Source organism: Callospermophilus lateralis, chromosome 9 (genome assembly GCF_048772815.1).
Source record: "Callospermophilus lateralis isolate mCalLat2 chromosome 9, mCalLat2.hap1, whole genome shotgun sequence".
Classification (NCBI taxonomy): Eukaryota; Metazoa; Chordata; class Mammalia; order Rodentia; family Sciuridae; genus Callospermophilus; species Callospermophilus lateralis.
Window position 1 is genome coordinate 28,952,015 of NC_135313.1, and position 13,136 is coordinate 28,965,150.

The window sequence follows — 13,136 nt, forward strand, 5'->3', positions numbered from 1 at the left end:
GTTAACAGGAACAGGTGTGCATCGGTAGAATGATATCTCGCTCACCTACTAAACTGATAATCCAAAGCTGTGACCACAGCAGCTACGGTGAAGGAGGCTCCAGGCAGACAGCCCTGCTGGAGGCCTAGCATGTGACTGACATTTGGTTTATAAGAAGAAACATGGAGAATAACTTTTAATGAGCAAATTACTGCATCGAATTTTTTCTGAAAATCAGCATTTTCTAGATGTTCATCTTAAATCAAACACCTCTTATTCCTAAATCTTTTTCTATATCCAGAACTACCTTACTGGTTGTATCACATCAAGATTTTTATCCTACCTTTATTTCTTACTTGATTCTTCATTTAGGGTGTCCCTGACCATGCAGAGACACTGAGATCACCACGGTCATCTGGACCCAGCCCCCACCATGCCTGGGCACTGACCCTCATCACTGGGTACCTCAAACACCATGCTGAGGGAAAAGAAATGTCACTGTGAATCAGTGTGATGGTCTTTGCATGGGAGAAGGCCAGCACTGAGGCTGGTGCACTCATGTAACTGGGAATATGACATCCAATCTTCTTTCTTGAGATGCCTGCTGATCCAGGACAACTTTTAGCATTTCCCCCTCTGGTCCAATATAAGTTTTTTTTCCTCTTAGCCTTTGGTTCTTACCAAAGTAAATACCTTACTCTCCGAATTTCAGGCCCACTCCCCAGTTACAGGTTACAGCCACTTGCTCTTGAATTTGTACATAGTTCTCCCTGAACACTGTGAAAGTCAATGTACAAGAGAGGCTGATAAGAACCTCCACTTTCTCTCACTGGAGCAATGTTATCATAGGAACACACTGCTGTCTTTTTAACATAGGAGGTTTTACACTTGGGGCACTCTGAGAATTCTTCCTTCTCTGACCTGGCAGAAGTCAGAGGTGCAGGGATTTATTTCACTTCCTTCTCTGACCAAGCAGAGATCAGAGGACTTATTTCACTTCAAATAAATAGGAGAGCATGCTGGGGACCTGGGCAGTTATCTCAGAGCCAATCAGATGGCCTGGAGATTTAAATAATGAAATATTCATTAACCACCTCTTGCCATGTTTTTAAATTTTTAACGAATGTCTGGCAAGCTGCTGTGGGACAACAGAAGTAAAAATGTTATCACAAATATTTTGAATTCAATGAAAAAATGGCATCTGAAAAAAAAAATGTTCACTCCCTTGGATGCACATCAACCAAGGGCCTGCCAAATCATCTCCAATGTTTTCTTCAGTTTGCATTCAAGAGGGAAAAGATCACATGGTACACCCACCCCCACCTCATTTACTAAAGTCAGAGGGAAAAAAAATATATTGACTGAAACCAAAGAGAAAACCAGCAGGCCTTTATATAAGACTTGTGCTTTACTCACTAGATGGTAAACTTTAGATATCCAACAACTGTTCTTCGATGCTCAGTTCCCCAATACCAAGTCCAGTGACTATCTTGCTGTGGTAATAATAATGAATTATAAATACAAATTTTGAACACACTCTTCCAATTAAGAACCACGCAAAAGTACCCACACATCATTGCATTTAATCCTTACAACAATCTACAATTAAGAAGGAAAGTAAAGATTAGAAAGTTAAAAATATACCCATATCGTGGGTATTATCCAGCTACAACATGGAGGAACCTTGAAAACATTATGCTACATAACAGAGACCAGTCACAAAAGGCCATACATAGTATGGGTTCATTTATATGAAATGTCCAGAATAGGCAAATCCGTAGAGAAGGAAACAAATTAGAGGTTGCTAGAGGCTTGGGAGAAGGGAATGGAGTGGTTTCTACTAGGTGCAGTTATTCTTTGGGGGTGAAGAAAATGATGTAGAATTATACCACAATGATAATTGTACAATTCTATAAATATACTTTAAAGGTGTGAATTTTCTGGCATGGGTGCCAGTGATGGTGATGGTGGTAGAAAAGAAGGAGGAGGAGGAGGAGGAGGAAAAAAAGATTGGAAGAAGTTTGGAAATTTCCCCAAAATCATATAGCTAAGTAAATGGCAGACCTCAGATTCAAACCCAGCTCTGTTAGACTCCAGAACCTGTGCCCTCACTGTGTAGCTCTTATTTGGTTTTTTCCCAAAAAAACATTTGTTGAAGACATCAGCAAATATAATAGTAGGCAACAGAGACTTTGCAGACCCATTGGACCTCTAAGGACTGAGGAACATTAAAAATTGTTCATCCAATGTCCATTAGAAGGGGGCGCTATAGTGCATGCCTGTATTCCCAGCAGCTCAGAAATCTGAGGCTGGAGGATCATAAATTCAGCCACAGCAATTTAGCAAGGCCCTAAGCAACTTAGTGAGACTATGTTTCTAAATAAAGTATTTTAAAAAGGGCTGGGGATGTGGCTTAATGATTAAGCACCCCTGGGTTCAATCCCCAGTACCAAAAAAAGAAAAAAAGAAAAAAGTCAGTGAGATGTGGCCAACATCATCATTGGCGAAATTTTATCTAAAATCCTCTGTAACTAGAAACAATGGTTGTTCTAGACAAAAAAAAAAAAAAAAAAATTTAAAGAGAGTATCCTGAGAGCAATGTATCTAAAAGTCTCCTAAGGCCACAACCAGAACTTTCTGGGCTAAGTGAAATGTAGACCTAACCACTCCACTTCCAAGCCTTCCATGGATTCCCACCCAAACCACCCAAACCCCTCACCATGGGCCACAGTCCTATGTGACCTGGCTATGTGGCCGCCTCTCTGAGCTTTACAACAGAAGTAAAAATGTTATCACAAATATTGTCTTCCATCATTCCCCACTATCCCCCCTACACTCGAGTCACAGCAGCCTCCATCCCTCTTGAATATTCCATGTCCCCCTCATGCTGTGGAACCTTCCCTTGGTATCACAGGTGACTCATCTTTAACAATCATGCCTCAGTTCAAGGTTCCTCCTCAGATCAGCCTGCTGCTTCCTCACCATCACATTGGGCATTCCCACGGCTCCATCACACAGCCCTGTTACATTTTCTTCCACATACTTTTTATGTACTGGGTCACTGTCTGCTTCCTGCCCCAGAATGAACCTCTCATGTTGGGAGGCAAGGATCTCATTTGTCTTAGTCCCAGCAACATTAGCACCTACCAATATCACAGGCATGTAGCAGATGCTCACTCAACATTTGCTGAACAAATGAATAAAACAGCACCACCATGAGATGCCTCAGCAAGCCAAAGCCTCCCTGTGCAATCTGTGAGAGCAGGGGCTCAGAAAAGCTCTCCCAACTGAAACTCCCTGCAGGGCAGGCCTCGTGAGCTGGACTTCCAGTCCTGGTGAGGTCACTCACCATTCACATTCTGCATCCACCGCCTGGATTAGTTGGTAGTGACATCTTTATGCTCTCATTCCTTCCTTCACACACTGAGCCAGGTACTTACCACAAGACTTTTCCCCTTTTCCTCCTCTGATAATTTAAAACTGCTGCATGCAATGTGGCAACCATCACCCTATGCTAGAAAGGAGATCTCTTTCCTCAGAAGCTCTTTTGGTTCCTCCATGTCTGCTTTCAACATTTTTTTAAATTTTCAAGTGTATTCTAATACGTATCTGATTTTTATATTGTTCTCAGCCATTAAAGGTCATTAAAACTAGAACCCCCACCCCCAACACATCTCATGCTCTAAACAGTTCCCCTGCTCCAGGTCATACGCGTTTTGTACTCATGCTGCACTCAGAAGCCTCAGGACTCTGCAGAGAGGAGATCCTGGCCTCCCTCCCACTGCACTGACTCATCCTTTCAGAAACCTCCATTTTCTCCCAGTCCGCAAGCCTCCTGCAGACCTCAGCTCTTCCTTACCCAGGCTAGAGCCTGATGCTTAACCACCCAAGTTATTCTGCAGTGTGCAAAGAGCTCTGCCTCCACTTTTCTTCCTCTGCTACCTCACCGACGGAACCTCTCCACTGTGCTCTTCCTTTTCCATTCAAAATACTGCAGTGATGGAGCCCAGAGATTACAAATCAGAAGAAAAACTAAATTTAACCAACATCATCAGGAAGACACCCACAAGGACTAAACACTTGATATGTGATCTTTAATGAAAGGTGCTCATAAATTCTTTAACTTGACCTTGTTGAGCTTCCTTGCCCGTTCACCTCAGCTGTTAAACTTTGATCATTTTCCTCAAGCCCCAACCACCCTCTGTGCCATCATGAGCCTGCAGCAGACAATGCTGTCTCCAAGATCTTCAGAGTTCCATCTCCTTGATTCCCTTCCCTCCTCTGCAAACCCTCTCCCCCTGCACACACCCTAACACCTCCGTTCCAGTCCAGAAGAGCTGCCTCTCCTGGTTAGAGCTGCACTCTGCCCTTGCTTCTCACCTCACTCCCTCAGTCTCCACCCAATCCTGCTCTGTAGATCACCTCCTCTCTCTTCTGTGTCTTCTACCTCTCATGCTTACCACCCCATCTCTCAGTTGATCAGCTTGTTCCTCTGTCACTAAAAAGCACTGCCTTAATTCCAATGTCTTCCAGCTCTTTTCTTCTCCCCCAAACCTCCTCAATGGGTACTTACTGTCTGTACATCACCTCTCCTCAGTCACTCCCAGCCCACTTCCCACTATACCCTAACCCCTGCCTTCCACCCTCTGGGAGCTTCCCTGAAACTGCTGCCTCTAGACCATAAGTGACAACTTGATTGGAAAATGCAAAGGACAATTTTTGCTCCTTAACTTCCAGATCATTTCACTGCATGTGATGCTGTAAACCACACCTTTCTGTTTTGAAACTGTCAATTTAATCACTCTCCTGATTCTCCGCCGACTTCTCCAATCGCTCGTTCTCAATCTCCTTCTTCCTCTCCCTACCACTGAACAGTCTCTACCTTATGTTCTTATTCCACCTCCCCTTCCTGGGCCACCTCATCTACACCCATATTTGTCATTAATATCTATATGGAAGTGACTCCCAAGCCTACTCTCTCTAGCCCCCACCTCTCCCCTAAGGTTTTCTCCAACTACTCCCTAAATATGAGCCCATGTGTGTCCCAAAGCCCCTCAACTCTGTTGTCTATTCTGACTTCCCTTTCCTTCACCACTTAACCTGTTTATTCCCTGCACATGGCAGCTGGTCCACCTTCTGCCCAGCTGTCCAGTCAAGGCTCCTCTATTGGTTTTATTCTTTTATCTGCTTTGTCATCCAAGTTGAGGCAACTTTAATGCTTTTTATCAACTGAAGATTTATTGAAAATCCTCCTTTCTCCCTGCCTGAGAATAAGACCTTTGTTTGCTTCCCTTGATTTCTTCACAGCCCAAGGGATAACAGCCAAGCACTTGAGCTTGATCTTCCATGCATTGGGTTGTCCCTTTAAAAGGGACTTAGAGGCCAGTGCTTTTATGAAAGGCACTGACTCTTCACAGGCTTGCAGATGTCCAGGGTGTAGACTATAAGCAAAATTAAAAGGTTGGCATCTCTTCTTTCATTTTGTACCTCTCTCTTTCATTATCTTAAACTTTGGTTCAGATTCCTGCTCAGCTCTGTGTGTAGGCATGCTAATCATTTAAGTAGTGTTCATCTAAAGCTGGCAATTTACCCCTTTAAAGCTGAAGACACCAACTAAGGGCAGGGCACAGTGGTACAAGCTTGTAATCCTAGAGACTCGGGGTGAGGCAGGAGAATCACAAATCTAAGGCCTTAGAACCTCAGCAAGACCCAGGCTCAAAATCAAAATAAAAAGGGATAGGGATGTGACACAGTGGTAGAGTTCCCTTGGGGTTAGTATACACACACACACACACACACACACACACACACACACACACATACAGAGTGTTATGGGCTGATTTGAAAGTTAAGTCAGGCTGACTCCATTCTGCTCAGACATCTCACCCTGTGCAGAATTGCCTGACCCTTTCCTCACGAGTCCACTTGCATAGAAGCTGGCCCCCACTTGCACCCTGACCACAAAAATTATGGAGCTGTTTTGAATAGATATGAGAAATATGAATTCTAAGAATGTTCTGTTAGTTGGTACTTTCCACTTCTATGATTTACGTACGTGCTTCACCCTCCTGCTCCTTTGTGGTTTGGGGTTCTTAAAGCTTGATTCTCCACCTGCACCCTTTGTCCTGGACTGCAGAACTGTCTACTTTCTGCTTCCTTGGCCCTGACCAGAATAAATCCTCTGTCGTTTCTTCAAAAAGACCCAGAGTTTTATTTGAAATTTTAGAATCAAGCCTTAACAAGAGTAACTAAGGTATTTTCCAAATTTGCTTCTTTTTAAAATATTTCTAGTCATAGATGGACATAATACTTATTTATTTATTTCTATGTGGTGCTGAGGATCAAACCCATACCCTCGCACATGCTAGGCAAGCGCTCTACCACTGAGTGACAACACAGCCTTATTTTCCAGATTTGAAGGGACATCATAATCAACACAGCCAAATGCCAACTTTTACAACATCCTGTCTCCAAACCTGAAGGAACTCATGTCATCTTGATTTCTTGACCTGACCTTTTCTCTGAGTCATTCCCTCCTTCAGTCCCCTTGGAGACCAGCAACATTAGGTCTGATCAGTGAACATCCTGCGATGAGTGGAAACTACCCCAGACAACAGCAAACTCCAATCTTGAGAGAATGATCAAGCAGTCCACAGTTTGACCAAGACTGCTTGACTATGCACATTTCTGGTTCTGCTTCTCTATATAATGGGGGAACTCATAAAATTACCCCTGAGGACAGGGCTGAGCATGCTTGATTCCCCTTGTCTTCCTGGTAAAACCATACTGAATAAATTCCTTTCCTTCCTTTCTCCATCCTTTTTCCATTTAGTTTCAGGTAGGTGGCCAGATTTGATTTGCAGGGACTTCCTGAAGAAAGGCTCCCCTCTAGCCCAGGACTCCAGGAACATCCCAGACTTACTTCTCCTGAATCATCTTTTTCTGCCTCAACCTTGTAATTTACAAGGAAGCTCAACAAAAACATCTGAAGCTCCCTCAACCTGCCACATTTCCACATGGCCCTGCCTCCTTAGCAAACACAGCCTCACATGCCTGGACCACATTTCTCCTTTTATTCCCTCTCCCTCCTATTCTCCAACACTTCCCTTCCTGACTATCACTTGTCCTCCAAGATGTGGCTCAAACATCACCTTTTCCAAGATGCCTTTTGACATTTCTCCAGCCCAAGAAGCTGCCTCTCCTTGATGTGACCATTAACTGCTAGGCAGGAACTTTCAGGGACATCACAGGTATTTGCAGTAAAAGGAGCTGCTGCCCTTTCAAATGACTGCTAACATCCTTTCAAGTTGTTTATTTTTGTTGTTGTTGTTGTTGTTGTTTGTTTCAGATAAGGTCCTTCAAAGAAAACCACAAGAAATGGTTTGAACCAGGCAAAATTGCTAAGTCACTCTTCTAAGTGACCTACAATGAACTTTTCTCATTATAATCTTATTATCATGTTAAAATGTCCACCCCAGAGGCATTCCCATCCACCATTTTTGAATGTGCAATGTAGGAAGAAGTGTGATCTTGAACTGAGCATGCTCAGGAATATGCCCACCTCTATTTGGGATAAGTCTTTCCTATACAAATATGCAGGAGTCTTCCCATGTTCAGAGACACGCTGCTTTGGGAGTCATCTCCAGCATGCTCCTTACTTGCTGTGAGTAATAAGACTTTCTTCACTCTTCTGTCTCCTGATTATGCTAGTTGGCTTTGCACTCGCCAAAGAGGGGAACCCTTTGTGTTAAGTTATACTATCATAACATTCCATGTTAACCTCCAGCAAGACACATTTCACACTCTTCTATAAGAATATTCATCTGCCGGGTATGGTGGCACACTCTTGTAATCCCAGCAGCTTGGGAGGCTGAGGCAGGAGGATTGCAAGTTCAAAGCCAGCTTCAGCAAAAGCAAGGTTCTAAGCAACTCAGTGAGACCCTGTCTCTAAATAAAATACAAGACAGAGCTGGGAATGTGACTAAGTAGTCTAGTGCCCCTGAGTTCAATCCCCAGTACAAAAAAAAAAATTAAATTAAAAAAATAAATATATATTCATCTATAAAACTTCCCCTACTCCAAATTCCTCAATGCAAGTACTATTCATAATAGATGTTCAATGTAATTCTTTTGCATTTTAAATATTAGTGATAAATAATTTCTGGTATGTTCCCAGGTTTCTTAAGTACACTGTACATCCCATATGACCCTTTCTCAGTCATCCACTATTTCTTTGGGAGGCTCTGCTATGGTCATAATACTTTAATATTCAAAATACAGCAGTGGTGGTTGCTGTCATCATGCTAATTCTAGAATGACGGTATGCACTGCAGTAAGCATTAAAAGAATAGAGGACCCAAACAAACTAAAATTAGCCATATCTTGCTACTCAACATAGTCTGATTTGGCAAGACAAATCTCTTCAGCAGTCATAGTGCTGATACAGTGTGGTGAAATGGAACTCAACCAAAGAAGAAAACCTGCAATATCTCTAACAGAAATTCTAAGTTCTGCTGATTCATTCTAACTTCAAGCTGCAATAATGCTTGAGTAAGGAGCACCCAAGCTGACTCTGCATTTTTTTTTCTGCAGAGCTCACAGAATTTGGCACGCAAGAAATTTAATAGTTGTTCTTTATAGTCCTTTGTAATTCCTCAGATATTGGCTATAGTCACCTACATTATAGTGTCCAATAACATTAAGTGATCTTTTTTCCTGCAAAAATGCAGTCCCGGTCAAAATACTGATGAGAACTGAAAATACTGATTAAAGTTTCTGAAACTGAAGAAAATTACACAGAAAATCCCTTTCACAAAGAAAGACTCAGCACTAGCTCTATTGGAGCTCTTCAGCCTGGTTAAGATGACATCTCTTATTTACTTTTGTACAAAAACATCTGTACAACTGGTTCCAGATTAGGAAACTGCATTTAAATATCAATATAAACACATGCACGGAGACAACTGGGTAAATTTTCAACAGCACCAAATTTCTAAGAATTTATTTTAGAGCAAATTATGAAGCAAACAGCCTTCTCAAAATAGGAACTTGCAAGTCATTACTTACTTTGTTCTTCCTACAGAGTCATGTGCATTGAATTATAAAAGGTAAAATGAAAGAAATCTCTAGACTGAAGTCTAATTATACTTCAATCAGTAATTTATCATACTTCTTATATATAGTGATGATTCAAGTTAACATTTAATTAAATAGCGTTACTTCAAATATTTATTCTCTTCAAAATCATAATATGTAAGTGCTGTATTTGAGATATTTAATACGTTAAATGTCTTTTCTTTTAGGAAAAGGATATAAAGACAATTCACTTTTCAGACTTTTGTATTTTTCTTTAAGTGCTCTGTGACATATAATCTGGTAGAAAACATCAGTGCTTCAACGGTAACAGACATTATTTTTACTAAACCAGTGTTTTAGAGATGGAGTTTTATGGTACCTGCTTTAGAGGATTATGACTGTATACTTACTTGTTCAGTGTGAGATCAAGAATGAATTTGGAGCCAAAGGCTTCAATCTGGAAGCTTGCCTGGGCCAGATGGACAGCCTGTAGAAGCAAAAAGACAAAAGAACCTTAACTTACTTTCCTGTCTCTAAGATTGATTATTTTCATACCAAGAATGTTATTAAACAAGACAACTTTTTTTATATATCAATTCATTTCTTTAAAAGACTAGGTGTGTTGTCATGGCTTTGCTGGAAAGATATAGATATCTGAGCAGCAAAGAACTAATAAAAGATAACCAGTCCTTTAAAATGAACCCTTTGAGATAAAAATCAAGAACATATTCTGCAAGACTTCCAAAGTGACTATGATGAAATATGCAAAAGTCTAACTAATTTAAAGCTTGATTTCAGCCTGTTTTTCGCACAAAGCTAACTACACCTTTCTGCAAACCTAAGTGAAAAATCCTATCATCACTCTGATCTTCAGTGAGAATTGGAATTTTCTCTGGAACTTTCTCTAAATGATGTATTGGCAGAATATGACAGTAAAATGGGACTGCACAGTCTTCTAACTTCAGAAAGCACTTAGAGCTTGGCCCTCTGGGAACACTCAGAGTTCATGTCCCCCTTTAAAAGTCACACATTTACAAATACTGTCATTATGATGCCTTAATTCAAAATACAAAGATAATTTCATTTCAAATCATATTTATGAGGTGTTAAAGATTAGTGTAGCTCAAAGAAACATCTTGAATAATATGCATTAAAAAATCAATTAAGTGTTATCAAGGATTTCAAGATGAAACTTACCTTCACCGTCCTATCAGAAAGAGAAAAAAAGAGGACAAGGATAAATGCAACATTTACACCCCCTCCCTTGACTCACAAATGTCCTTCCTCTCTGCATTCCAGACGCATCTGTGAAGCGCTCAGTACATGGAAATAGGATACCAGTGTGAACACACTAGGCACACTCCTTCTGGTACTTTATATGCCCACCTTCTCCCATTACCTCTCTGCTCCTCTTTGCCTTTGACTCCATTTTTATTATTAAAACTCCCCCCCCCCATCCTCCAGAGAAGTCCAGTTGGATTATTCCCCGTGAGACCTCCTTCACACACTAGGAATAAACTCTTGGTCCTCAGAGCCTCAGAATCACTGAATTTGTTCTTCCCTCTGTCTGGTGGGATGAGTGCTACCCTCCATTCTTCCCTGGACAGTGAGCTCCACACATGTATCACAGGAGTCTTGCAAACAGATATAGATCAATGACCCTCCTCCATAATATCCAAGCTTCCAATAATTCCCCAATTATTTATTGTCAAGACTGCTTTACCATGCCAAACCCATAAAGCACCATGAATAAACCATGACTTCTACTTCCAGTCAAGCACAACTGTCAATTAAATAGTCACTCAATAAGATCAATAAACAAAAGTTTCAAAGGAAATTAACAAATATTAAATTTTAAATACAAAAGAATGAGAGATTCCTGAATGTTTAACACCATAGGATGTCAAGTGAAACTCCAAATCACCGCATAAAACAAGGCCACAGACTTCTCTTGGGTTTCAGCATCCAAACTACTGCATGAAAAAGAAACATCTATCATATCAAAAGTGGGCTATGTCATCTGCAAATCAACCTTTATTTGGCTAATACAAATATCTTTTCATGCATTTATTTTGCATCTTGAAGTAAATATTTTTGCATGAATATATTTACCTGGATGAATACTTTGTAGGGAAGATTTTTCAGCTCTGGATTCCAAAAGTTAAAAAAAAAAAGTATGTAAAAGTTTCTGAGAATAAGATAGGTCCTTGAGCTGGGGTTGTGGCTCAGCAGTAGAGTGCTCACCTAGTATGTGAAAGGCCCTGGGTTCGATCCTTAGCACCACATAAAAATAAATAAGTAAAATAAAGTATTGTGTTCAACTACAACTAAAAAATAAATTTTTTTTAAAAAAAAGATAGGTCCTCAAGCACGTTTTCTTCTAAGAACACTACACAGCTGAGGAAAAGTTCATCAATGCAACCTTTCTTAAAGGAGCTGATAAATACACCTCCTGGAGCTTCTTTATAAACAGAACTGTCAGTGACCCAGTAAAAGCCTCCTTTTGTAGCAAGTAAGCAACAAGACAAGAACAAATACCAACATCACCCTAATGCAAAATAAGGTAGCCCATGGTAACCACAGTACCCCCATTTTATACAATTGTTAGGACTTACAGTTTGATTAATTGCTAAAACACATTTATGCCAAATCAAGATGACACATTTAAGTTTGACAGAATTTCATGAAGGAGTTAGCAAATAATACTGAGCTTTCCTTTTGCTTTTTCATTCACTCATTCTACACTTTTTACACAAGTTTCATCTTATGTAAAAAGATGTCTGGGACACAGCCCTGGACCTCAAAAAAACAGCGGTGTCCAGGGAAGAAGCCTCAGCATCTAACAGGCCACAGCAACCAAGACTGAGCACATCCAGGGGCAGAGGGGTACAGGACGGCTATTTGAACAAAATTGCAAAAGATGAGCAAGAATCCACATGTCAGGGGAAGAGAGGGCATTCAGGGCGCGGCAGAAAATATTTACTAAACTCGAGTGAAAACGTGAGTGTGGGGATAAAAAAACTTTTTTGATTTAAAAAAAAAAAAGAATGTGGCATGTAGGAAAACAGCCTTCAGAGAAAATGACAATGACTCTGAAAAAGTGGACTGCAGACTGGAGAGCTTTGTATGACGTGCTCAATGACAGAAATGAGGCCAAATATGTACATATACAGAGAGTGAGCTATGTCCATTCCCCCGACTCACTCAACATGTCTGGCATATTTTATCTTCATCATCACCACCATCAACAACATGATCAAACGTGAACAGAACTAAACAATTCACCACGTCAGTCACAACATACGGGTTTCTCCACAGAGGGTGGGGGGGAATCTCACGTTATGAACTTTCATCAGTAAAAGTGTTTGATCATTTTAATTTATTTTAATTCTATGAAGCTGCACGTTTTTCTTTAAGATAATTTCAGATTTCCTCATGCATGTATCTTTCCTATGTATCAAGTGCAAACTGTATATACATTTAATAGAGTTACATTCTTTTTAAGTAATTTCAATACATTATTTATGTTACTTTCCTTGCACTGCTTTTCCTTCCTCTGCTTTACATTGTGCAATTGTGTGCAGAGTACAGATTCTTCTCCACACCAAAACAAATATCTGAAAAGTGCTATTTTTCCCTATCAATCTGTCATTTGTGCCCTGTCCTCGACACATAATAGCTTTTAACTTCTGGACTCCATGTTATTCCATTGCAAGTTATCATGTTTTCTTTAACAAAATAATATACAGTTTTGATAAATATCCATTTTAAATATGTTCTAGAACCAGGTAAGTAAGCCCTCGTTATTATTTTTTAGTAAATTTTTTAAAAAAATTAATAATAAGATTAGCACACCTCTTCCTAACAGTAGGAAATTGAAAGAATGGCTGAGATGAGGTTTTGACAGGACAGCCATATCACTTTGGGTTGATTTAATACAGTGTTATCACTGCCTAACTGACAAGCATTACTGAAAATACAAAGACTACCTACAGTCTTATTCTTCTTTTACAAAGATGGAACTATATATGGTGAGGTTTAAAAATGTGTTCAGCAATACAAAATCAGATTACAGGAATACT

General features: G+C 40.3%; 1 protein-coding gene across 1 annotated transcript in view; it reads right to left on the reverse strand.

Moving 5' to 3' along the window:
- Adam23 (ADAM metallopeptidase domain 23) overlaps window positions 1-13,136 on the reverse strand; it is a 164,565-nt gene that overhangs the window by 122,350 nt on the left and 29,079 nt on the right. Inside the window, exon 3 of the mRNA XM_076866096.2 lies at window positions 9,465-9,541. Coding sequence (XP_076722211.1) covers window positions 9,465-9,541 — 77 coding nt within the window. The remainder of the gene's footprint in view (window positions 1-9,464; window positions 9,542-13,136) is intronic.